General features: G+C 44.3%; 1 protein-coding gene across 3 annotated transcripts in view; it reads right to left on the minus strand.

Moving 5' to 3' along the window:
* BCL2L14 (BCL2 like 14) overlaps positions 1–23,864 on the minus strand; it is a 35,478-nt gene extending 11,614 nt beyond the window's left edge. The window contains exons 1-3 of one of the 3 annotated variants that reach the window (XM_029954339.1): positions 23,779–23,864; positions 21,820–21,878; positions 2,656–3,089 (exon numbers count right to left, since the gene is read on the minus strand). In XM_029954339.1, coding sequence (XP_029810199.1) covers positions 2,656–3,089; positions 21,820–21,851 — 466 coding nt within the window. In that variant the 5' untranslated portion in view covers positions 21,852–21,878; positions 23,779–23,864. Of the gene's footprint in view, positions 1–2,655; positions 3,090–3,222; positions 3,355–10,758; positions 10,971–21,819; positions 21,879–23,778 lie in introns of those variants that run through there. The other 2 variants (XM_029954341.1, XM_029954340.1) reach the window with 2 other exon arrangements.
* Between the last annotated feature and the right edge of the window lie 2,964 nt (positions 23,865–26,828).

Below are 26,828 nucleotides of genomic sequence, written 5' to 3' on the forward strand. Positions count from 1 at the left end.
GAGAGAAGAAAAGAGTCCCTTCTTGGAGTCCATCTCATCTGATAGGAAAGGGGAAATTGGATGGGGGGGTGGAGAGGACAGAAAGGCTGTGAATCCTTTGGCGTCTATTTGCGGGAAGGTGGTGTCACTACAACTCTAAGGAGAGCAAGAGAGCACTGTGAAGGATTTGTCATCCAGCCTTGGGCCGGAGGCATTGGTTTTGTGGATGTATGTGTGTACTTGTTTTATTTTATTTTATTTAAAAATTTTTTTAAATGTTTTATTTATTTTTGATACAGAGAGAGACAGAGCATGAGAGGGGGAGGGGCAGAGAGAGAAGGAGACACAGAACCGGAAGCAGGCTCCAGGCTCTGAACTGTCAGCACAGAGCCTGACGCGGGGCTCGGACCCACAAACACGAGATCTGACCTGAGCTGAAGCCGGAGGCTTAGCCGACTGAGCCACCCAGGTGCCCCAGTATGTACTTGTTTTAAAGTTTATTTATTTATTTTGAAAGAGACAGAGACAGCATGAGTAAGGGAGGGGCAGAGAGAGAAGGAAAGAGAGAGGATCCCAAGCAGCCTCCATGCTGCCAATGTAGAGCCCGACTTTGACCCAAGCCAAAACCAAGAGTGAGACTCACAACCGCTCAACCAACTGAGCCACACAGGTGCCCTTGGGAGGCATTTGTTTTAAAGAGAAGGGGCAGGTTGAGACTGCTATTTCCTTTCCCGTGTCCATTTGCTTCCTCCTTAGCAAGGGACCCCTGAAGTGTCACAGGCAGCAATGGGTTCAGCTGTACAGACTACATTTCCCAGCCTTCTTTACAGTAAAGAGTCGTCAGTGAGATGTAAGAAAAGTTGAGTGCAGTTCCGAGAAAGCTTTCTAAAACGGAACAGAATTATCTAGAAAGACACCCTTTTGTTCCTCCCCACCCTCCAACCTCCTACCACTTGCTTCCTCTTATTCCTGCTAGAGATGGAGAGATGATGGCTGGTGTCTCAGCAGTCACTTTGGCATATAAGGTGACTCTGAGGTTGGAAGTTACTAGCAGAGGGGTGGCAGAGTAGGACTCATTCTGCATGTAGTGAATCCTAGCTGTGGACAAACAAGGGTTCACAGGTCAAAGAACCTGGGTTGGTAGTTTCTAAGATTGGTATGGACAGCCATTTTTCTACCTCCTAAGACCTCTCGCTTCTAGATTTTGATCTTGGGACGTAACCTTACAGTTATCACTGAAGCCTGGTGTCTGAGTCCTGGAAACAGCAGTGAGGGCTAAACTGTGACCTTCAGTCAAAAGAACTCAGGTGACACCACCTGTGAGGCTCTGATTTATACATGGCAAAAGAGAAGTAGAACGTGAGACTCTCTTGAGTCACATCCATGAAAAGCCAACGGACCACCCACATGACTGGCCAAATAAGAGAACTGGCAAAAGAAAGATGGGAAGGGAAGATACACCGAACCTACGTATCTCCAGCAAGGCCTCCTTAGGAAGGGATCATTTCTGTTTTAGAGAGATCTGTCTACATAAAGATCTTGGAATTTAGTAAATGAGAAAGGCCAAATGACACTTCAGTATTATAGAAATACAGAGTGTCATTTGTCTCAGGAAACCAGAAGATTAAGGTCTGCAAAAATTGCCTCTGTTTCTCGAAAACATCCAGAGGAGAGCCAAGCAGAAAAGCCTATTTAGGTGCCTTCCCCAAGTTCTGTATGCTCCAGAAGTCAGCTACCACCCCCAGCGGGGGCTGTGCTATGGTGCGGGGGCGGGGGTGGGGTGCAGAGAGGAGCAGTTCCCCAGATAGCCTCACCCCCAACTTCTCCGGTTCTAAAAGTTTAAAGTTTAGGAGAAAACGGGAAATTAAAGGTTCCTTGATCATCGTGAGGGATCGAAAACTACCATGCGTGTGTTGATGCTCCAAGTAAGCTGGGCAGTCACACCATTTCAAAATTGAGACATTACTGCCACCTGTTGACTAATTGTTGACAATCTACCCCAGCCACTAAACCCAGTAGGAGTGGGGGTTTATTTTAAAATCTGGGCAGTGGACCCTGGGTGTTGTTGAAGGGGAAGAAGCTTGGCGACGGAGGGCTAGTCTCTATGGTAAAGCCCTTCATGAAAATGTTTTATTCAGTAGAATGTATTTTGTTCCACTGAGGGAAGGTTTTTATCAAAATGCTTCTCAGTGGTGGATTTGTTTTTTTTCCTGGAGTGTTTTATAGTTTGAAAAGTACTTTTGTATACAGCTACCTGATCTTTCCATCCACCCTAAGTGGTCGGGAGGGTAGGACACCTCATGTACAGATGGAAACAGAGACCCGGAGAGGTGAGCTGACTTACCTCCAGAAAGGTGCCAGGCTGAACCCCTCTGCAGGGCTCTTTCCTTTATACTGGTCTCTGGCACAGAGGATCAGGAATTTGGGCAGCAAGCTTATTTATAGCCAGAGGAGCCAGACAACCAGTCCTGTCATCCTTTTCTGCCATTCTCTTACTTTCTGCTCAGTCTTGAGAAAAGCAGGGCAGTTATTATTGAATATTGATAAGTGGGGAAACTGAGGCACAATGGAGTGCCCTCCCTCAGACCACATTACCAGCTGGGAGGAGATGAACTACCATGCACACAAAGAAGGGGAAGATTTTGTTGTGGGAGAGAAGAATCCCCCAAATCCTACCTTCATGCTGTATATGCTGTCCCACATTAGAAAGCGACCTTGTCCTTGGATGACTGGGCCCTTGAAACTCAGCTATTCGACCCTCCAGACAGAACATAGGTGGGCTCTGTTCATTTTCCTCCTTCTCCACCACTCCAAAGAGTGTTCTCCAGGAAGACTTTTTCTTGCCCAGGTTTGTGGCCTTCTCGGTGGATGGGGAAGTTCTCCAAGCCCATGTCACTTGGGTCCACGACTCATTAGATGGCCAACTCCCCAGTCCTCTCTGGGACAAACTTCTCGTTCTCGGCAGCTTTGGCGAGGAGGCAGCAGGTGTGTTCTTGAAGACATGGTGTTTGGCATAGAATGCCAGGATTTTGAATTCTATGCTGTTCGGGTCGTCATCGTCCAAGGGGATCTCCTCCAGGTCACAGGCACTGGCGGTGCACATGGCGAGCCTGCAACAACAAAGTCCACACGTGTCCTTGTGCCTGTGGGCACCTTACTCTCTGTAGGTCGGGAGAGACGGGCAGATCGCCACGAACATTTATTGAGCACCTATTCTGTTCATGCAGAGAGACAGGGACTAACCAGATATGGGAAATCCAGGGTTCTTTCTGAAAGCTCAGCCTCACAGAGACAAGGAAGAGAGAAGGCACAGAGGCAGCTCCAAAGGAAGAGGAACCAGATCAGAGCTGCAGACAGCCAGTGTGGGAGAAACACCTGCCGAGAGAAGGCAAGGGAAGCCTCCTGGACACCCTGGGTGGGTGGGTGGTGGGGCTAAGAACAGGGTGGGCAGAGGGTAGACCGAGGTTGAGTTTGGGAGGTGTTTGCAGAGTGGCGAAAGGGCTGAAAGAGCACATGTTGGCGCTCCGTGAACAACTGGGGTTGGGGGAGGGAGGGACAGTAAGTGAATTGGCAGTGGGGCCAACTGTGGGGCCCTGAAACTTGTGGCTAAAAGCTCTGCATTTTCTCACTTTGATCAGTTGGTACTTTCCAAAAGGAGCCCAAGACCTGAGACCTTGGAAGACAGTTGAAGGACTTCTTGGGGAGGGTGGGTGGGCAAAGGGGAAGGCTACCTCAGGAGGGAAATAACTGGGGTCTCTGACCCTTCCCATCCCTTCTTCCTTCTTCCTTCTTCCTTGACCCTCTCCACTGGCTCGCATAGGTCTGCTTCTACCTCCTGCCATCTTGGGGCTCCATGGAAGATTTCATCCGGGGGCGCCTGGGTGGCTCGGTCAGTTAAGCTTCTGACTCTTGGTTTTGGCTCAGGTCATGATCTCATAGTTTGTGAGTTTGAGCCCTGTGTCAGAGCTTTCTTGGGATTCTCTCTCCCTCTCTCTCTGTCCCTCCCCCACTAGTGCACACACTTTTGTATGTGTGCTCTCTCTCCCTCTCTCTCTCTCAAAATAAATCAACAAATAAACTTAAAAATATGTCATCTGAAAAAATCCTGCTGTTGACAGATTTGAAGAGCACCAATGCAGGCAGCAGAGAGCTTTTCACAATGTTAGCAGGAGAGTGATACAATCACTGGCAGGTCTTAGAAAGATCAATCTAAGCCCTAAGATGATGGGGATGGGAGGATTTTATCTTTATTTCTGAATGAATAACTGGACAGATATAATAATCTGATTTTGTTCAATTAAACCCTTCATGAAATGTCACATTTTTTGGTTTCCAGCTAGAAAATCATTTCATTTTTTTTAAATGTTTTTTTCTTTTGAGAGGCAGAGAGAGACAGCGTGAGCAGGGAGGGTCAAGAGAGAGGGAGATAGGAAGCAGAATAGGAAGCAGGCTCCAGACTCTGAGCTGTCAGCACAAAGCCTAATGTGAGGCTCAAACCCATGAACCATGAGATCATGACCTGAGCCACCCAGGTGCCCCAAAAACGTTTATTTTTGAGAGAGAGAGAGAGAGAGAGAAAGAAAGAGAGTTCTCCCATGCATGAGCGGAGGGAGGGGCAGAGAGAGAGAGAGGGCAAGAGAGAATCTCAAGCAGGTTCTGCACTGTGAGCAAGAAGCCTGACACGGGGCTTGAACTCAGGAACCATGAGATCTTGACCTAAGCTGAAATCAAAAGTCAGACACTTAATAGACTGAGCCACTCAGATGCTTCTAGAAAATAATTTCTTTTTTGGTAATAATATATTGTTTTCTTCTGCTATATGTTAAGGACTACATTCTCCATTTTGCTCCTGATGCCAGAAAGCCCCATTCTCTCATCTCATTAGATTACAATTTCATCGGCAGTGGCTGTACTGAAAAATAGCATGGGCTTCTTGCTTGGACCATCTGGAGTTTAAATCCGGTCCTTACAACTGAGTAGCTGTGTGACCTGGGACAGGTTACTTCACTTCTCTGAACCTGAGTTTAATGCAGGTAAATTAAAAATAGTAAGTTGTCTTGCAGGGATATTGTGAGGGTATAAGATAACGTATGAGAAGTCCAGCAGAATCTGACTCAGAAATGGTAGGTATTAAGCGAAATTAGTCAATCAGAGAAAGTCAAATGTCATCTGACTTCACTTATATGAGGACTAAGAAACAAAACAGATGAGGATAAGGGAAGGGAAGCAAAAATATAAAAACAGGGAGGGGACAAAACATAAGAGACTCAAATATAGAAAACAAACAGAGGGTCGCTGGAGGGGTTGTGGGAGGGGGGATGGGCTAAATGCGTGAGGGGCCTTAAGGAATCTTCTCCTGAAATCATTGTTGTACCATATGCTAACTAACTTGAATGTAAATTATGAAATATAAATTATAGAAAAAATTAATTTAAAAAATGGTAGCTATTATTTTTTTCTTCTAGTACAACTGTCATCCCAGGCCCTCTGACTCTGTTCTTGAGGTGTTGCTTAATCATATTTCCTTCCCTCCATGGTCCTACTTTAAGCCTGTCTTTGGGCATGGAAACTGGTGGTAGCAAGTAAGCTGTGGTGATATTCATGGGATCAACCAGCCTATCTATTTCCCCTTTTCTTTCCACCATATCCTTTTCCAGGGAGATGAACTTACAAAGAAAATGGGACACTGACCACAGACAAGGCTTGAGGCAGTGAGACAGGGTACAAATAAATTGTCTGGAGGCTGATGGTTGGGGCTGGCTCAGCTTCTAATGTGCAAAGTTCTTGGACAAGTCATTTAATTTCTTTGGTCCTTCATTGCCTCATCCAATATTCTAACATTTCCCGAAGGTTCTACTGTTTGAAGGAGGTGGAGGGGCTGAAATAGCTCCCCTGCCTGCCTGCCGGTACTTCCTGTTTCCACTGTTGTTTCCTCTCCTTTTTTGGAAGAGGCTCCCACTGGCTGATACAGATGCTGTTCACCTGGGCAAAGGCCTCTTGGCCTAAGAGCGAGCAATGGCCGCGGTCTGGGTGAGCTCTGACAGAAGCGAGGCTGGGAGGGGGGCTGCAGGGGGGCTATGCCGGAACATCGAGGTGCACATGGAGGAGACAGAAATGGATTTCCCAGTGTGGCCAAAGCAGACTTGTTAGATCCGAGGCGCTTCCTACACACACGGGCATATTTACACGGCTCCTGAGCTCCACACACCTGCCTCAGGAGCTGAACATAAGCCAAGCCTGAGCGCTATGGCGAGAGGTGGGGTGGGAACCACTGTGCTTCCTCCGCCCTTCCGTTTCCTTCTAGCCCCGTCCTACGGCGGGGCTTTGACAATCGGTCTTCCCTCACCGTCTCCCAATTTCACAGTGAAACTTGCTGTCTGGGGCCACTTCAACAACTCCACCACACACATGCTCCTTCCTGCGGCTCCACCTTGGCGGCTCCACCTTGGCGTCTCCCTCCGCCCACATGCCTGCCCTCCCCTGCCACGTGGTCTCAAAGGTCAACCATTTGCCTCTTCCTGGTGTGGTGTTAGTCCCCCCGCCTCCTAGTAGGATCCTTTCCCAAGTTTGTCTAGATGTATTCTTTTTCTTCTCAACGGAATACAAACTCCATGAGGCCAGGCACATCTGTGTGCTCTTTTGTTTGAGCCTCATGCCCAGTGCCTAGGATAACGCCTGGAGCAAAAAGGCACTTGAAGATGATGTGTGGAATGTTTTTTTCCTTCTTGGAGACAGATTGGGTTCAAATCCTGCCTCCGCCACTGGCAGTTCTGTGTCTGGCCTTCCGTGCCTCAGTTTCTCATGTTTAAAATGGGCATGATAACAGTACCTGTTTCATACTGTTCTGGAGATTAAACGAGTTAATATTTGGAAAACATCTAGAATAGAACTTAAGTGTTTGAACGAGGGTCTGGACAAGTCTCTCATTAAGGAATATTTATGAAACTCACTTTGGGCATCGCTGCTGCTTACTTAAGCTCCAAGGGGGTTTCAGACGGTACGGGGAGAGTGCAGCATTTGTGGCAAGAAGATGGGTTGAAAACTTGCTTTTTTACTTATTGGTAAAGGGACTGAACAAATCAGTAACCTCTCTGAGGTGTTGTTTTCCTATTTATAAAACGTGACTCCCATTATCTAACTCACTGACCATGTAGGAGGACTAAATGACAAACCGGGACAATCCTGAAAACAAGTGTCGTTCTGTACCGGGTAGTTTACATGCTGGGTTCCTGATTTAGATAACCTAGTTCACGCCCTGGGTCATCTGCTGGCTAGCTGTGTGACTGGGTGCATTTCTTAATTTATTCGTGCCTCCATTTTCCCATCTGCAAGATGGGGATTAAAAAAACCCTACTTAAGGGTGACTGGGTGGCTCAGTTGGTTGTCTGACTCTGGATTTCAGCTTGGGTCATGACCTCGCGGTGGTCATGAAGTGCAGCCTGGAGCGGAGGTGAGCGCTGCGCTGGGCACGGAGCTTCCACACGGTTCTCTTGGTGCCCCTTCCCCTTCTCAAAAACAAAACAACTTGCTTTGTCAAGTTTGTGTGTGGATAAGTCACTTATAATAGTGACACAGCAGATGATAAATGCTCAAGAAACATTGGCACCATTATTTATTACAATTATATTATTTTAATAGGTTACCTTTTTATAAGTAAATATTAATGTTTATAAAAGCAATTAAGCAGCAATCAAATGCAGCAATTAAGAGAACTAGTAACATCCAAATATTTGGTTTAGCACAAAAGCCACCCTTTTATATAAATATGTATGTATATAGTGTGTGTGTATAAAGTATATATTCTGTAAGATATGAGGACTAGGACCTGGCTGCCTTTCCTAGCACCGAACGCCAGCCTGACACATGGTAAGTTCTCCATAAATATTTGATGAATGAGTGAAAAATGATTATAGAACTGCCAGATAAAATACAGAGCATCCTACTGGATTTGAATTTCAGATGAGCAAATATTTTTTTAATATAATATGTCCCAAATATTGCATGGACCATGCTTATACTTAAAAAAAAATTGTCGTTTATCTGAAATGCCCACTAAATTGGACGTCTTGCGTTTGTATGCAGATCTGGCAAGCGTAAGATGTTGAGAACGGAGGTAAAAGGAAGTGACTGAGGTGGACCAAGGGAAGAGAATGAGCAGCCAGAGAGGAGCGAGAGGAGAAGCCAGAAAGAGCGAGGCAAGAGCAGGATAGGTGGTTAGAACTGGGGCAGCCCACGCGGTGTGGCAGGAGCTGAGCCCAGAGCTGGACTGCGTCAGGAGAGAGGTGATCAGGTTTTAGATTTGAAGATTCCTTTTGAATTGGGCAGCTCAGGATGGCTCTGGGCAAGAAATGCACTCAGGTCCTGCAGGAACAGTGTCTGGTTGGGAGGGTGAGCCCTCCGCTCAAGCCATATTGTGCTTCTGAAGAAACCTGCACGTAAGTTAAAAAAACCCAAACCTTTCTAGTATAGTGGTAAGACTCTAAAAGTGTGTGTGTGTGTGTGTGTGTGTGTGTGCGTGTGTGTGGCACTGATAGAGAGAAGTAGGGTCTGACTTCTTTAAGAAAAGGGTTTGCTGGGGCGCCTGGGTGGCTTCGTGGGTTAATAGGCCGACTTCAGCTCAGGTCATGATCTCACAGTTTATGAGTTCGAGCCCCGCACCGGGCTCTCTGCTGACAGCTCAGACCCTGGAGCCTGCTTCGGATTCTGTCTCCCTCTCTCTCTGCCCCTCTCCCCGCTCATGCTGTCTTGCTCTGTCTTTCAAAAATACATGAACATTAAAAACATTAAAAAAAAAAAGAAAGAAAAGAGTTTGCTAGATGCTGACTCAGGAGCAAGATCAGAAAAGGGGAAAATTACTGGGGTCACGATGGAGCACACAGTCTTTCCATGTGACAGAAGAGATTTTTGTCGTATTACAGGCTGGAAAGGAATGGAGCAAGGGCAAGTCTGGAAATGAGAGAGAAGCAGAAAGCATGGCAGAGCTCAGGTATTGGCCCGGATGAGGCAGCCCTACAGTGGGGGTTTTGGGGGTGGGAGGGTGCTGTGACCAGGGCCTGGAGAGAACTGGGCTAAAATAAAATAGTGGAGACATAAAAGAATCCGTTCAGACACTCTAAATGCATTTGACAAAGGTAGGGTCTTCCCATCTACTGTATCGCATTGTCAGTGAAGGGAGAGCTGACCTTGTAGCTAAGGCTTCATTTAAAGCACCATTATTGGGTTAGTTTATCACAGGTTGGATCCCTTCTGCTCTCAGGTATTCCCGTGGAAAGTAAAAGCCCAACTTTTGAATTTATGGAAACTCACACCCTAAATATTCCACATGGGGATGGAAGGAAGCCCTGGGTGACCCTCCCCAACCCGGGCTGGCTCAGAGCCCGCAGTGGGGGCATTGGCTGCACACTAAGGCTGGAGAGGCTTTTTCTAACGCAGTGACTCAGGGTCCACAGCCCTGCTCCCCTGACCCTCTGTCTACACCCACTCTCCTTATCCACAACAAAGTGTGGTGAGCCTGCTTTTCCAAGCAAAGTCAAAGAGCTTCTCGTGTTGGCCTCTCTTCCCTCTCTCACTGTTCCTCCCCTCTTCACCTCCTAAATGGCCAACATCCCCCCAGTGTCCCCTCTCCCTTTGGGAGCCCCTGCCCAGAGGGCTGTGTGGGCGCTGCTGTGTGTTCAGCTGGAAAGTCTGGAATTTCGGGAAGCTTCTCAGCCATCATCACCAGACAGTCACACTTTGGGGGATTTTTAGCTGTGAATTCACCATGGAGGTTGAATTTCACTTCCCCTCCTGTGGCAGGTAATGGTGTGCCCCGTGGTTCCGGGACCGAAGCTGTCCTGACTGGTGCCCCAAGCAAGCTGGACAGAAGTGAGCTTAGTTTGCTGGGTGCGGGTCTGCCCCGAGCGAAGGCCAAGGCCAGGGAGGGCAACTTCCACCGGCTCTGGGTGTACAGATGAGGCCCGGGTGTCACGTGCGCTTGTAGACAGACATACCCCAGGGAACTTCCCAGGCCTATCTGTCAGCTGAACTTTGGTTGCCGAGAGCCCCCCTCCAGCATCCTGTACCCCCTCCCTGTGCCCCTAGGAGACTGTCTTCCTTCCTCCCTCAACTCCAGACATTTTGATATCTCCATGCCTCTCCCGTTTACCATCTCCGAGGACAACACGTTTTGTAACCCTAATAGTGAAATGAGCTAAAAATATCTTCACTTCCCACAACAGAAACTAACCTGAGAGACAGAGCCTTAGAGCACTTGAGTTATAAAAGGACTGAGGCACTCACAGGGAGGGGGACTCAGGAGGGAGCTCTCTTGAGGGGAGCGAGAGACAGAGCTAGACCACATTCCCACAAAGTGTTCAGGACCCTGGGCGCAAACCCAGATTTCCTGTCCTTGCCCCATCCCTGCTCTAGGGGAGGGAGACAGCATGCCCATGGGCTCCTGCCACTGACCGCTGTCACGTCATCCCACACCTGGTCATACTGTGAGAGAGGACTGCATAGTGTAATACATGATCCAGCCAGTCATATATGCTTAACCGCCCTATAAACCTTCTGCATCAAAGGAGAAATGAAAGAGAAACCTAATATATCTTTTTCTGTCCTTTTCCTGGAAACCCCAACAAACTAGATTCCTCACCGTCATTTGGCTTCCCGAGATTTACATAAGAACTTTTTCATAAACCCAGTAGACCTCTCCCCTGGTTAGATTTGCCTCCTTAGCAAATCCCGGACTGAAGCCCCAAACTGGGTCCTTCTGGGAACACTGGTGCCCCCTGGCGTTACCTGGGAATGAAGCTGTCAGTGGTTTCTCCTGCTTCAGGTCAGGCAGGCAGCAAGGGTATTTCTATACCTGAGTCTCTCTCCACAAAACTGAAGAGGAAACTTTCACGCAGGCTTCTTGGCTTCTCATTTAGGGAGGCTTATGTGATCCAAGGTCCCATCTGGCTGTAGCTGCTTCAGGTTTGGGACTAGCAAGGCTGAAGTAAGGCTTAGGGAAGGACTCCCACTTCCTGGTTAAGCCCTGCCCCCAGCTTTTTAACTGAAGGAGGGGTTGACCTTTGCCCATGTAATTTGACTAAAAGTAGTTCTACCTCCTTTATCAAAAACTCTCCGCTGCCCTTTGGGGCCATTAGGTGGGTGTTTTCCTGGTAGTTCTTCAAGTTCTTTACATTTCATCGGGTTAGCAGATGTTTACTGAGCACCTAATATGTATGTGACAGCTATTGTGCACATTTAATGTTAAGGACACCGAGAAGCAGGTGTTAGGATTCCCTTTTTACAGGTGAGGAAACAGGCTCAGGGAAACACCGCATTTTGTTAGTGGTCCCTGTCAGTTGAGCTGAGATCCAAACCCTGGCTCTCTTAGCCTCACACTATGATCATGATACCCCTCCTCTGTGATTCAAAGATTATATTCAAATGGGACTGCTGGCAAACCTTTAAAAACTGACCCTAACCCAGCCTTAGAAGCCACAAAACTCATTTCCCCCCCTATTTTATTATTGTTTTTAAATGATTATTTATTTTGAGAGATAAGAGTACAAGTGGGAAAGGGGGGAGGGGAGAGAGTGAGGGGCGGGCAGAGGATCCAAGGCAGGCTCCATGCTGTCAACGTAGAGCCCAATGCAGGGCTCAAACCCACAAACCGTGAGATCATAAGCCTGATGCTTAACCAACGGAGCCACCCAGGTGTCCCTTTTTCATGTTTTAAAGGTAGAATTCCCATGGGGCACCTGGGTGGGTCAGTCGGTTAAACGTCCGACTTTGGCTCAGGTCATGATCTCACAGCTCGTGGGGTCGAGCGCCACATCGGGCTCTGTGCTGACAGCTAGCTCAGAGCCTGGAGCCTGCTTCCGATTCTGTGTCTCTCTCTCTCTCTCTGCCCCTCTCTGTCTCTGTCTCTGTCTCTCAAAAGAAAATAAAAACATAAAAATTTTGAAAAAAGATAAAATTCTCTATGTATATGAAAGAAGACGATGAAATATGACTTCACATTCTCTCCAGATTCTTAACTGAAAGAGACATTTATGGCCATACGTGTGATCATAAAACCTTGAGAGCTGGCCAGTAAAACATGAAGATAAGGAAGTATGAGGTGGGGAAAGAGGAATTAAGGCTAATTTCATAAAAGTGAAGGAAGTATTGGCCGTTTAGATGTTAGGCAAACAGGTCCATTAGAAACAAACGGACAGTGGTTATGGGAAAGTTGTTCTATGGTGACTCAAAGTGAGTTTTAACTAGCAAACTAATATTTATTGCACATAACACGTGCTAGTCTAGTCCATTTAAGGGGTATTAAAATATTAAGAATGGTTTTTCTTTTTTTATTTTTAGAGAGAGAGAACGTGCATATGGGAGTGGGGAGAGGGACAGAGGGAGAGAGAGAGAATCCCAAGCAGGCTCCGTGCTCAGCTGGGCTCCATCCCAGGACCCTGGGATCATGACCTGAGCCGAAATCAAGAGTTGGGGATGCCTGGGTGGCTCAGTTGGTTGAGTGTCCGACTTCAGCTCAGGTCATGATCTCATAGTTTGTGGGCTTGAACACTGAGTTGGGCTCTGTGCTGACAGCTCAGAGCCTGGAGCCTGCTTCGGATTGTGTGTCTCCCTCTCTCTCTGACCCTCCCCTGCTCGTGCTGTCTCTGTCACTCAAAAATAAATAAAAAACATTAAAAAAAAAAAAGAGTTGGACATTCAACCGACTGAGCCTCCCAGGAGCCCCTAGAATGGTTTTTATTTATTTTTTTAAACTTAGTCTTTTTTTTAAGGATAGATATCTATTCATTTAAAACAGTTAAAGAATCAACAACTGCATATCAATAATTGAATCACATAGTACAAACTACAGTTATTGGTATTCAGAGTTATGTAACTGAATGATACTGGCTTCAGAAACCATTTAGAATCCCACAAGGTCTTGGCAAGGTTAAGTACAAACACAAGGAAGGGGCAATGGACACAAGGAGGCCGGCTCATTGCAAATAAAGAAAGTCCATTAATCATTCAACTCGGCAACTCCCGTAACAAGCTAGCACATCATAGGCACGTGACGCAGAACTTGTTATATATTAAAAAACCCAAGCCAACCCAACCCACTTTTCTCCTGATTCTAAAAATACACAGTGTTGTAGAAAACTTGTAAAATGTAAAATGGCATGCGTAAAATAAACACCCTCATCATCCAGTCATTCAGGATAAATGTGATTAAAGATGTGGTGTATTTCCTTCCCTCTGTGACAATGACCTCTAGCTACCTCTCAGGTGTCTGCCCAGCCCACCGCCCTCCCCTTTCACACTGCTTCCAATTAAGCACTGTCGGAAGGCACCCTTGCAGCTAGGTGGACGGAATGACCTCTACTCTAAATAATCATATCCAACTGGACAAGAAGTGGATAGTTTACAATCAAGGCCAGGCTAATTTAATTCTATATATGCCGGAAATTTGGAATTGTGTTACAGAGAGCCTAGCCAGCCTGCACTGGGTGTTTCAACTGGGAGGTCGTCTTTGGGTCCCGTGCAGTAGAGAAGAAAAAGCTGGCAGGCAGAGAAAGTGATGAAGGAAGTATTCAAAAGAGAAATGGGGAGCAATAAGGTCCCAGGGGAGGAGACAGTGCTGCCCTCCTTCCTGAGAGCTCTCCACGGGTCACCTGGAGGCTGGGAGACTCCTCCTTTGAATTTTTTTTTTTTTGACTTAGCTGATTTGAGTGTTTCTTTCAACCAGAAGGATCCTGAACAAAGACGATGTACATGGGTTTACATAGTTAAGATGTTACCATGGTTTTTTGGCTTGCTTTTTGTTTTTAAAGTCGGCTCCACACCCGACATGGGACTTGGCCTCATGGCCTTGAGATCAAGAATCCCATGCTCTACCCACTGAGCCAGCCAGCTGTCCCTTGTGACCTGCCTTTTGCATTTAACATCTATCATAAAGTTATATCTGTACCAGCAAACATAATTTGTAAATAGAAAATTAAAAAAAATTTTTTAATGTTTATTTATTTTTGAGAGAGAGATATCATGAATGGGAGAAGGGCAGAAAGAGAGAGAGACACACAGAATCAGAAACGGGATTCATTCAGGTTCTGAGCTGTCAGCACAGGGCCTGATGTGGGGCTCCAACCCATGAGTCGTGAGATCATAACTTGAACCGACGTTGGAGGCTTAATTGACTGAGCCACCCAGGTGCCCCAAAATAGAAATTTTTATTTATTTATTTATTTATTTATTTATTTATTTATTTATTTAGAGTACACGAGCAGGGGAGTGGCAGAGAGAGGGAGAGAAAGAATCCTGTCAGCTCTGATGTGGTGCTTGATCCCACGAACCATGAGATCATGACCTGAGCCCAAATCAAGAATCAGGCACATAACTCATGAGCCACCTAGGTGCCCTGTAAATAGAATTTTTAATGGCTGCATAAGTCCAGTGAATTGAAGCAGTAAAATTATTCAACCAAGCATTTTTAAGATGCTTATTTTCATGTGTTCACTATTATAAATAATGTTGCAGAGTATAGTTTGCCCCTATTTTTTGGCAAACTGTATCTTTGCCAATACTTTGTATTGTTTCTTAGGAATGACTCCTAAGAGTTGAATTATTGGCAATGGATAGTTTAGAAATTGTTATTTTTATTTTCAATTTGTCTTAATCTTGGATTCTGGAATTTATTTAAATTATTATGGGAAATATGTCTAAGGGAAAAATCCCTAGGTGTTTGGATATATGAATAAATAGATCATGCTCATGGGGCATCTGGGTGGCTCAGTTGGTTAAGTGTCCAGCTCTTGGTTTCAGCTCAAGTTGTGATCTCACAGTTTGTGAGTTCAAGCCCCACATCGGGCTCCACGCTGATAGCATGGAGCCTGCCTGGGATTCTCTTTCTCCCTCTCTCTTTGCCCCTCGTCCACTCTCTCTGTCTCTCAAAATAAATAACCTTAAAAAATTATTTTTAAATAAATGAAAGTGAAAAACAAAAAGCTCATCCTCAGGAAATCTTTTGGGTTTTTGCCCATCTTCGTCAGTGAGTACAGAGTGACTACCAAATAAGACTTGAAAGTCCAGGGGACAGATTTTAGAATGAATAATGAACTCCTCTGCTCTGACTCTCATCTTTATTTTAGTCTCAATGATGAAACTGAATGAAATATGTCTCCTTCTTTAAATTCATGCTTAACTATTTTATTCTTTTTGACGCAAATGGGATATTTTTGATGGATATTCTTTTGATGTAAATGGGATATTATAAACGGGATTGTTTTCTTCATTTTCTTTTTTCAATAGTCCATTGTTAGTATATATAGATATAACTGATTTTTGTATATTGAGTTTTGTATCTGAAACTTTATTGAATTATTAGATCTAACCGATTTTTGTTTGTTTATTTATTTAGGGAGAGAGAGCAAGTGAGAAAGGGAGGGGTGGAGAGAGAAGGAGAGATAATGCCAAATAGGCTTTGTGCTGTCAGCAGAGCCCAACATGGGGCTCAAACTCATGAACTGTGAGATCATGACCTGAGCCGAAATCAAGAGTTGGATGCTCAACAGACTGAATCACCCAGACGTCCCTGTTTGTTTGTTTTTAGGTAGGCTCCACACCCAGTGGGGCTTGAACTCACCACCCTGAGATCAAGACTTTAGCTGAAAGTAAGAGTCGGACACCCAACTGGCTGAGCCACCCAGGTACCCCTCTAACAGGCTACTATTATTATTATTTTTCATGTGTGTGGAGTCTTTAAGGTTATAATATGTCATCTACAAATAGAGACAATTTTACTTTTTCCTTTCTTATTTGGATACTTATGATTTTCTTTTTCTTGCCTAATTGCTCTGGCTAGGACTTCAAATATTATGTTGAATAGAAGTGGCTAGAATGGGCATCCTTGTCTTATTCCTGATCTTGGGGGAAAGCTTTCAGTTTTCACCATTGAGTATGATGCTAACTGTGAGTTTGTCATATTTGGCCTTTATTATGTTGAGGTATATGCAATTTTTTGAGAGTTTTCATCATGAAAAAAAGTCAGCCTTGTCCAATGTTTTTTCTTCATCTATTGACATGATCATACAATTTTTATCTTTCATTTTGTTATGTGGTATATCACATTGATTGGTGGATGTTGAACCATACTGGTATCCCTGGAATAAATCCTACTTGGTCATAATATGTTGATTATTTTAATGCAGTGTTGAATTTAATACATTGTTGAATTTACTAATATTTTTTGAGGGCTTTTGCATCTATGTTCATCAGGACTATTGGCCTTTAATTTTCTTTTCTTGTAGTGTTCTTGTCTGGTTTTGGTGTTAGGGTAATGTTAGTCTTATAAAAGGAGTTTGGAAGTGTTTCCTCGTCTTCTGTTTTTTCGGAGGCTGAGAAGGATTGGTATTAATTCATCTTTAAACGTTTAGTACAATTTACTAATTAAGCTATCTTCATTATCTTTGCTGGGAGGTTTTTTAAAAAAATGTTTATTTATTTTTGAGAGAGAGAGAGAGCATGAGCGGGTGAGGAACAAAGAGAGAGGGAGACACAGAATCTGAAGCAGGCTCCAGGCTCTGAGCGATCAGCACAGAGCCCCATGCTGGGCTCAAACTCAGAAAACACATGACCTGAGCCTGGGCTGAAGTCAGACATTTAACTGATTGAGCACCCCTGCTGGGAGGTGTTTGAGTACGAATTCAATCTCTTTATTAATGGCTATTGGTTGTCTCCCAAACCTTTGTGATTACCCATGCTTAGTTCTTAGTGGCTCCCGGGACTTGAAGGTGTGGCAAAACCTGTCAGTGTCTCCAAGGCAAGAATCAAAGTTTGCATCTAGATACAGGCTGATTGGAGGCCAAACCCTGTGACAGCAGCTGGGAAAGTATATAATTACTGCTCTTTTAGTAGAAACTGGGAGATGGATGTTTTTGCCTGCCTCCCCCTATACTGGATCTAGGTGTAAATCTGTGAAGGTGGTTACTCTTGAACTCATGAAGAACAGCTTCATTGTTTGCTGTGGGATTTGTGAATGCAAACCCTGTTCGCTTTCAGAACCAGGTGATCTGGGGGCGGGGGCTGTCCTTTGGCTGGCATCTGCAAAAGCTGGGGTACCAGCCATGTGTACAAGTTCCTTCCAGGGAGATACTTGTGATCTGGAGTGGGCTAGAGGGAGGAGACAGAGGCAAGCCATGTTAGCTATCAGAGCTGGGTGATTTGGCATCCCATCTTTCAGGAAGCAGCCTTAAATGTTGGGGCACTGGATGTGTTGATAAGATCCTTCTGAGAAGATACCAACAACTTGGTTTTATTGGAGCCAGTAGGAGGGAGAAGGTTGGGGAAGTGCCCACCAGCTTCAGACTCCAGGAAGGATTGCAGTTAGCACTTAGATTTATGCTAATTAGAAGCTAGACCCTCTGGCAGCAGATAGTAAAGCCTGTGCTCAAACACTTTCCTGGGTAAGACTCAAAGAAGAGGATTTGTGTCTCTTGGCTCTGCTCTGAGCCCGGGGGGGGGGGGGGGGGGGGGGGGGGGGGGGGGATGATAGCCACATCCAGCATGTCTGTTAACAAGTGCTTCTTTGTTTGCTATAGTTGTGTAGAGGAACTGTTCTTCTGTTCAGACGATATATAAACCCAAAGTTCTAGCCACCCTTTTGAGTTACTCATCACTGAGTTTCTCCCATGTGTATGTAAGCTGTGTGTGTTAACAAACTTAGATTTGTTTTTCTGTTGTTAATCTGCCTTTGTCTAATTTACAAGGTGGCAGATGAAGTACCTAGGAGGCCAAGCAAAGGGGGTTTTCCCCTCCTCTACATCTGCAAAAGAAGATCCTGTAAGTTGTGGTTAGAATGTCTGAGTGAAGACAAAATAAAAGAATTGAAGTGCTGGTTTTGGGGTCTTGCTATGACCAGAGGGCACTTGTGGGGAAGAGCACTGGGTGTTATATGGAAACCAATTTGACAATAAGCTATTTTAAAAAAATAAAATAAAATGCATGTATCTTCACATGCAAATACATGCCATCATGAAAACAAAACAAAACAAAAAACTGATGTTAAAAACAAAAGATGAATACATATAAAAGGTGTCCAAAAGAGGTGTTAAAAAAGTTATTCTGTCACTAGTTAAAATGATAAGGTAGATGATATTCAGGTATAGGTTGCTGCTGTGAGATTTCGCAGTAGGAGAAGGACATTGGGCTTAGCTCTTAATTTAACCACAAGGCAAAGTGAGACTTCCTAGAAGATGGGATCAGTGGATAGAAAATTGCCAAGAAGAAGAATCAGGAATAAGGGGGAATCTGGCTAACCCGACCTGCTGGGGTCTTGCTGGAGGCAGGCCAGGGTGGCCAGACATTCCCTTTGGGGGGTTGCTGGGAAGGAACAATATGGTCAGATATCAAGTATGATCTGCTATCAAGGGTGGGGTATTGTGGCTAAACTCACTTGAAAGGATTCCTGCTAAAACTTGGCACTGGGAGAGCATGCCCAAGGATGGGGCCCTCAATGGGCTCAGAGGAGCCTGGCTGAAGTTCAGGCTAGAAGAGAGTCTCTGTCAGTGGCAGAGATAGACAGCAAATACAAAAGAGGGGACTAGGCCTGGAGGGAGTGTCCATCTCTACTGAAGTTCTTGAAAATATTAATGACAAAAGAAAGGATTTTTTTTTAAGGCAGAAAGAAGACTGAATCACTCTGGTTCAGTTGGACTTCTCTCTTCTCTTACCAAGGAAAAGAGTCTCAGTTGGCAATGTTTGAGAAAAGTTGAAGCTTTTAGACAAGAGGAGATGGCGGAGGTGTGTCAACCTGATGACTGGAGACAACTGGTGTAGTTTTCGGGGAGCCGGGGTGCCCCTCAAAGCTCACCTGTGGTAATTCCCTGTCACATCCTAGAGCACATTACTAAAAGGATGATTTACGAACTGTTAGAATGGGGGCTTCCTTCCATGTGTTCCCTGAGAGTCTGTCAGGGCAAACTCATCTCATCTCCCACGGGTCAGGGGTGTCTTTGATCAAGTACATGTTTGTTCTGGCAAGGTTTTTGACAAAGATGCTCATGAGATGCGTGCGAACAAGTTGGAGAATTGCAGTCTAGGTGACGCTGTAATTGCAAAACTTTTGGGGTACATTTATACTCATTTATACTTGATGTGTATGCTGAAGGAATGAAGGGCCTGACCTCTCTGGATTGTTTCCCTCCCCCCCTTTTTTAAAGTTGACTTGTTTATTTTTGAGAGAGACACAGAGTGAGTGGGGGAGGGACAGAGAGAGGGAGACAGAGAGAATCCCAGGCATGTTCCACAGTCAGCACAGAGCCCCACGTAGGGCTCTAACCCTGGAACCATGAGACCATGAACTCAGCCAAAATCAAGAGTCAGACGCTCAACTGACAGCCTCCCTTGTGCCCCCTGATTGTTTTCTTTTTCATCTCCTTTCCCTAAGTGTCTGAGCTTGGGCAAATCCCTGAACTTCTCTGGCCTTTCAACATTATGAAAAAATGCCTCAATTGATGTATAATTACATGAATAATTGGTTCCTATATGCCTGGAGGGATATAATTTACCTCTGAGTTCTGTCCTTGATTCTGTTGGACCTTTTTTTGTGATTGACTTAGAAAATGGAAAGTTTCTAGATGATGCAAAGAGGTGGGAAAGCATATGAACGAGTTCTGACCCAGCTTCAGACAATCCTGGGTATGAACCTTGGGTCTGTCACTTCCTGATTGGATGTTGAGCAAGTTTCTTAACTTCACTAGCCTTTTCTGCTCCCTTAAATGAGAATAATAGTAACAACAATATCAATCACAAAAGACTTCATGTAAAGACTAAACTACTAGAGAAGATCCTACAGGAAACACATTTAGTTAATGAACCCTCCACTAACCATTAGCTGTTCATGTTATATTATTATTAAGCTGGGAACGAGAACATTGGATACACATCGTGTCTCAAAGTTATTGTAGGAGCTACAGCCGAGCATCTAAAGGGCTTAATGAACAGCCTGGCATTTTGGATTCACTCATCAACTGCATGTGAACAGAATGGGAATGACCTGGTTTAAGAGCAGCTCCTGGTAAAAGCATTTTAGGGGCTTTCGGTGACGGCCAGCTCAGTATGAATCACTGATGTGGCATGGCGTCCGATGTTGTCTTAGGCTGGGTTAATGGGAAGGCAAAAGAAGTTACAATGTGACACTACGTCACCCTAGTGAGGTAGAGCATGCCTACAAAACTGTACTCAGTTCTGCCTTTGTGTTTTTAAAAAATGTTTATTTATTGAGAGGGGGAGAGAGAGAAAGAGCAAGAGTGGGGGCAGGGCAGAGAGATAGAGGGAGAGGGAGAATCCTAAACAGGCTCCAAATTGCCTGAGCAGAGCCGATGTGGGGCTCGATCCCATGACTTGAGCCATAATCAAGAGTTGGATGCTCATTGGATTGAGCCACCCAGAAGCCCTGCACTTGTGTTTTTAATTGAAGAAGTAAAGTGGGAAGCCAGACTACCTGAGTTCAAATCTTTGCTCAATGAACTTGGGCAAGATATTTAATCTCTTGGTGCCTTTGTTCACTCATCTGTAAAATGGGAATAACAAAACGTGTACTTATCTCATAGGGCTGTTGTGAGGAGTCCATGGGATGTCAAAGTAAATATGTAATGTTTCCAAAGGTGTCTGGCTCATAGTAACCACTAGTCTAAGAAGGACATCATTCTAAGGACATTGTCAGTGTCCCAAAATGACACAGTCAGAATGGTGAGGGGTGCTGTAGCAGTGTGACAGGCAGAATAGTGACTGAATTATCCACCTCTTGTCCCCTCTTGGGACCCCTGTCCCAAACACATATGCTATTCCCCTGATATGGTCAGGGCTTCACAGGTTTGGACTCTCACTTAAATTGGAACACTCAAACTCACACCCTATCAGGTCTCTAGCACTAAACATTAGAGGTCATTTAGTTTAGGGCCTTTATTTTATTTTTTATTTTTAATATTTATTTATTTATTTATATTATAGTTTATTGTCAAGTTGGTTTCCATATAACACCCAGGGCTCATCCCAACAAGTGCCCTCCATGCCCATCACAAACTTTCCCCTCTCCCCCACCCCCATCAGCCCTCAGTTTGTTCTCAGTATTTAAGAGTCTCTTATGGGTTGCCTCCCTCCCTCTCCTTAACTATTTTCCCCTTCTTCCCCTCCATATGGTCCTCTATTAAGTTTCTCCTGTTCCACTTATGAGTGAAAACATTTGGTATCTGTCCTTCTCTGCCTGACTTATTTCACTTAGCATGACACTCTCAAGTTCCATCCACATTGCTACAAATGGCCAGATTTCATTCTTTCTCATTGTCATGCAGTACTCCATTGTGTATATAAACCACATCTTCTTTATCCATTCATCAGTTGATGGGCATTTAGGCTCTTTCCATGATTTGGCTATTGTTGACAGTGCCGCTATGAACACTGGGGTACATGTGCTCCTATGCATCAGTACTCCTGTATCCCTTGGGTAAATCCCTAGCAGTGCTATTGCTGGGTCATAAGGGAGTTCTATCGTTAATTTTTTTGAGGAACCTCCACACTGTTTTCCAGAGCAGCCGCACCAGTTTGCATTTCCACCAATAGTGTAGGAGGGTGTAGGGCCTTTGTTTTAAATATGTTCAAGGTCAAGAAGGAAACTGAGAGCCAAGGTCCTCAAGCCCATGTCCTCTGCTTGTTTCACTCCCCACCTGCCTCCTTCCCTGCATCTGCTTGTCAAGGGCTTTCAAGCCTCAGCTCAACTCCCACCTCTTCTTAGAAGTCTTTTCAGATCCCCCCAGGTGAACTGGTCTACACTTTCCCCATTGCTACATGGCGGCAAATTCTGAACATTTTTTATAGTACTTATCAGTCTTCTTGGTATTAGGGTTCATCATCCATGCTTCTGTCTTCACCCTGTTTGCCTGAAAAGCAAAGAGACAATTTATTCACTTCGCAGGTGCACTGTGCTCTGCTCACCTGAAGGCCGTCATGAAATGCTCATTGACTTGGTTATTAAGGTTGTGTGATGTAGACCATTTATCCTAGAAGAGAGAGGGTTTAGCAGAATGGAATTGGGTCCTATGGGGATGAAGGATTCGATTCAGCTACTTAGTTCCATAGAACAGAACAAGGGCCAGGCACTAGACATCTCCACGGGGCGGACCTGATCTGTCTGGTTAAGGAGAATTCTTCACATGACAGGTGTTTATTTATTTATTTATTTAAGTTTAAGTTTGTTCATTCTGAGAGAGAGAGAGAGAAAGAGAGAGAGCGAGAGCGTGAGAGAGCATGCACTGGGGAGAGGCAGAGAGAGAGAGAGGGAGAGAGAGAGAATTCCAAGCAGCCTCCCCACTGTCACTGCAGAGCCCAACAGGGGCTCAATTTCATGAAACGGGAGATCATGACCTGAGCTGAAATACAGAGTCGGACGCTTAACTGACTGAACCACCCAGGCGTCCCATGACAGTCGTTTAATAAGGAGATGGGTGTCTCATGAGAATTGAGATTCTATCAGTGAAGTTGTTCAAGCAGAGGTGTCATGACCACTGTTGGGGATGCAGAAGACAGGATGCATCCTGAGATTTCCCTGTTAGCTAGAGGTGTTTCAACGTCCCAAAAGATTTGGTGCCATGTTAGGGTCCACGTGTAGTCACAGACACAGCAGATGTGAGGGATGCCTGGTGCCTGGTGCACTTGGTTTGAGACCAAGTCCAGCAGACCAGAGTCCAGGTAAAGCCAGGTCTTGGCTTGGCTCTCAGTAGTCCAGGGTGCAGGAGAGATGGTACCTCCATGAAAAGCCGGCTCATTTCCCCACTGCCTGTGTTTCTTGCAATATCCCCTTCCCCATCATCTCCCATTCTGCTCATTGCCGTCCTATGCACCTAGAAAGTCAGCTTCATGCTGAACTTTACTGCAGAGAAAAGTCCTGAGTGTCTCACTGTTGTGTGCTGAAGCATCTCAGATTAGCATCGGGTTACAGTGATACTCAAACCTTTTTGAGCACTTCCACATAAGGCCCTGGATCCATCTATTCCAGGCTCTTAGGCTTAGAGCTATAGTTTTTCTATTTCTTCTATTCCATTTCACCTTCAAGTTATGGGTCTAGCTACTCTTTTTTCTGTCTGGGTCCCAGGCAGACTTCTACAAGCTACTGGCCACAACGTTTCTGTTTTCATGGCCTCCTCTGCATCAAGTAGGTACCCCTCTGGTATTGCTCTCGAGACCTTGTTTCCCCCATTTTTGAAGCTCCTAAGACTTCTCCCCAACCACTGCACAAGTATTGACTGTGGTCTCCCATTGACCCGTCTCCCCCAAGGTCTACTTAGTTTTATTTACAACACAGTTTTGCTTCCTACCCTTGTCCCTGAGTCCCTCTGCCATCTGGCCTCATTCATAAGGTTCTTGCTCAGAGAGTTCAGGTCAGTTGAATACCTATCATTCATCAGGCTGATATATTTGTGATCTCCAAAGTCTCTGCCTTTATAACATTCATTTCTAGGTAATATCAAACTTAAGAGTGCATTTTATTTCACAAATTTATTAAAATTTTTTTTTTATTGATTGATGGATTCGTTCATTTATTTCTTTTCAGAGCACATGAACAGAGGGTGGGGTGGAGAGAGAGAGGGAGAAAGAGAGAGAGAGAGAGATAGAGAGAGAGAATCCCAAGCAGGCTTCATGCTCACCATGTAGTAGGATGTGGGGCTTCATCCAATGACCCTAAGGTCGACCTGGGCCAAAATCAAGAGTCAGATGCTCAATTGACTGGCTAACCCAGGCACCCCTCAAAAGTTCACATGTAGGGGATTATTTAGAACTCACATTTTTTCCTTGTAGTGATGTTCTTCATGGTGGTTAGTTTTGCTAGGCCAGTCCAAAGGAACCCATCTAACCTGCAGAATTAGGCTGATCCACCAGGACCATAGAATGATCAGGAGTAATAATAGACATATAGAATACAATCATGGAGTAGAACAGTGTTTCTATGGGGAAATATTTTCAGAGTTCTAACTAGGAATGCTGGGATTTCTTTAACTGCCCGCAGTTTGCTCCCACATTAAAAGATAATAAAGCCACTGCAATTTAGTGAGGGATTATCATGTATCAGGCAGGGTAAACTCATTATGTGAGCTAAATTGTTCCATCCTCACATCAACACCGATGGAGAGTGGTATCAGCACTGCTATTAATCCACTTTTTGCAGATGAGGGAATGGAAGCCAAAAGAACTGATCTCAGTGACTTTGGACAGGGTTTCTGATAAAGTAAAGTCTGGTGAGTGCTAGGAAAGCCACAGGGATTCCAGAGGATGGAAGGGTGAGAAGAGAATCAGATAGGGCGGCAGATGGAATAAAGATTGAGTCAGGCCTGGGGAAGGTGGAGGCAGGTGGCTGTGGACATGTCCAGGCAGGTTGGCTCAGTGTAGGAAGATTATAGACAACATGTGTTCTCTTCTGTTGTGATGTGTCTTTGGCAGAGACACTCAGACCCTGTTGTAAGGTCCTGGAGACAACTGGTTGCAGTCTGACGATGAGAAGGAAGAAATAAGTAGTTTCAGTCTCAGAGGGGATTCTGGATGATATGGGGGAGTCCTCCACGGCGCCAGCTGTTCGTGGCTCCCTGTGCCCATGTCCCTATGACTTTGTGGTGCCCCTCCCTTCATGACTAAGGATGATCTGCCTTGTCCTTTGATTCTGGGCTAAGTTGTGTAACTCGCTTCAGCCCTTACAATGTAAAAGTCAAGACAGGCTTGAGGGACTTCTGTCCATTAGAGCTTGCTTTCTTGTGCAGTGTGCAGTAGCCATAACAACATGTCCAGGCCCGCCTGGTGAGGATGACAGATACCGGAATGGAGTCCCAGCTGACACAGAGGAACCCCGCCTTGATCAACTAAACCCCACACAGGAGTAAGGCCAGCCAAGATAACAGAGCCACCTGGTCTATATTAGCTGAACCTTGTAGTCTTTTGAAAAATAAGTGGCTAATAATGAAGAACATCTTTTCATGTACTTATCTGTCCTCTTTGTATCTGCTCTGGTGAAATGTCTCTTTGTGTGTTCTGTCTGTGTTCTAATTGAATTGTTAGCTTTTTTACTGTTGAATTTTGAGGGTTCTTGGTATATTCTAGATACTCATCCTTGGTCAGCTATATGGTTTTCACATATTTCTCTCCCACGCTGTACCTTGTCTGGTTATCTTAACAAGGTCTTCCACAGAGCAAATGTTTTAAATTTTGATGAAGTCCAATTAATTCGTTTTACCTTTTATGGGTCATGCATCGGGTGTCAAGGCTGAGATCTCTGCCTACTTCTAGATTCTGAGTATTTTCTTCTATTTTTTTCTAAATGTTTTATGGTTTTACATTTTACATTTAAGTCTGTGATCCATTTTGAGTTCATTTTTGTATAAAGGGTGAGATTTAGGTGGAGGTTCATTTTCTGGTCAAAGATGTACAATTGCTCCAGCACCATTTGCTAAAAAGGCTATCCTTTCTCCATTGAATTGCTTTTGCATATTGTCAAAATCAGTTTGGCATATTTCTGTGTATTATTTTTGGTTTCTCCATTGTGTTCCATTGATCTATGGGTCTATTACTCCACCAATACCATACAATCTTGATTACTATGGACTAATTCCTTCCACTTTTTTTTCTTTTTCTTTTTTCTTTGAGAAAGAGAGAGTGCAAGTGGGGGAGAGTGGCAGAGAGAGAGAATCTCAAGTAGGTTCCACACTAAGCATGGAGCTCAGTGCAGGGCTTGATCCCATGACCCTGGGATTATGACCTAAGCCAAAATCAAGAGTTGGATGTTCAACCAAACTGAGCCACCCAGGCACTTCTTTTTCAAAATATTTTTAGCTATTCTAGTTCCTTGCCTTTCCATTTAGTTGCAGGATAACTGCCTATATCTATAAAAAAAAATCTTGCTGGGATTTTGATAGGACATGCATTGTATTTGTAAATCAACTTGGGGAAAATTGACATCTATGGTACATCTTTATCCATGTTCTATATTCCATTTATGTTTATCTATCTTTATCTATATAATTACTATATACTATGTTCATCTATCTTTATCTACATATCTATTTTTCATCTATATTGAATCTTCTAGTCCATGAAAACACTAAGTCTCTCTATTTAGATTAAAAATTTTTTTCATCAGAATTGTGTATAGAGTCTTCAGCATAAAAATCCTATGTATGTTTTGGTAGATTTACATCTAAGTTTTCATTATTGTTGGGGTGATTTGTAAATGGTACTATATTTGTAATTTTGGTGTCTACATGTCCACTGCTAATATATGGACTTAAAATTGGTTTTTGTATGTTTATGTTATATTTTGCAACTTTGCTGAACTTAGTAATAGGAGTTTTTAATTTTTTTCCTTTTTGCTTTGTTTTCTTTTTTCTTATTGCACAAGCTAACACTTTCAGCACCACGTTGAAAAAAGAGTGATGAGAGTGAATATATTTGTATTACTCTTGATCTTGGGGTGGGGGAAGCATTCAGCCTTTCACCATTAAGTATTATGTTGCTGTAAGATTTTGGTAGATGCTCTTACCAAATTGAGGAATTTCCCTTCTATTCATATTGTTCTGAAATCTTTTTTTACCATGAACAGATGAAATTTGTCAAATGTCTTTTCTGCATCAATTGACATGATCATGTAATTTTTCTTCTATAGCTCATTTATATTATACTGATTAATTTTTGAATATTGAAATCATTTTTTGTCCTTGGAATAAACCCCATTTGGCCATGGTATATAATTCTTTTTTTGTGTTCCTGAATTCTATTTGATAATATATTTTTTAAAAGGATTTTGTATCTATAAATAGGAGAATGTTGGTCTGTAGATTTCTGGCTTTGTC

The sequence above is a fragment of the Suricata suricatta genome, chromosome 10 (assembly GCF_006229205.1).
Source record: "Suricata suricatta isolate VVHF042 chromosome 10, meerkat_22Aug2017_6uvM2_HiC, whole genome shotgun sequence".
Lineage (NCBI taxonomy): Eukaryota > Metazoa > Chordata > Mammalia > Carnivora > Herpestidae > Suricata > Suricata suricatta.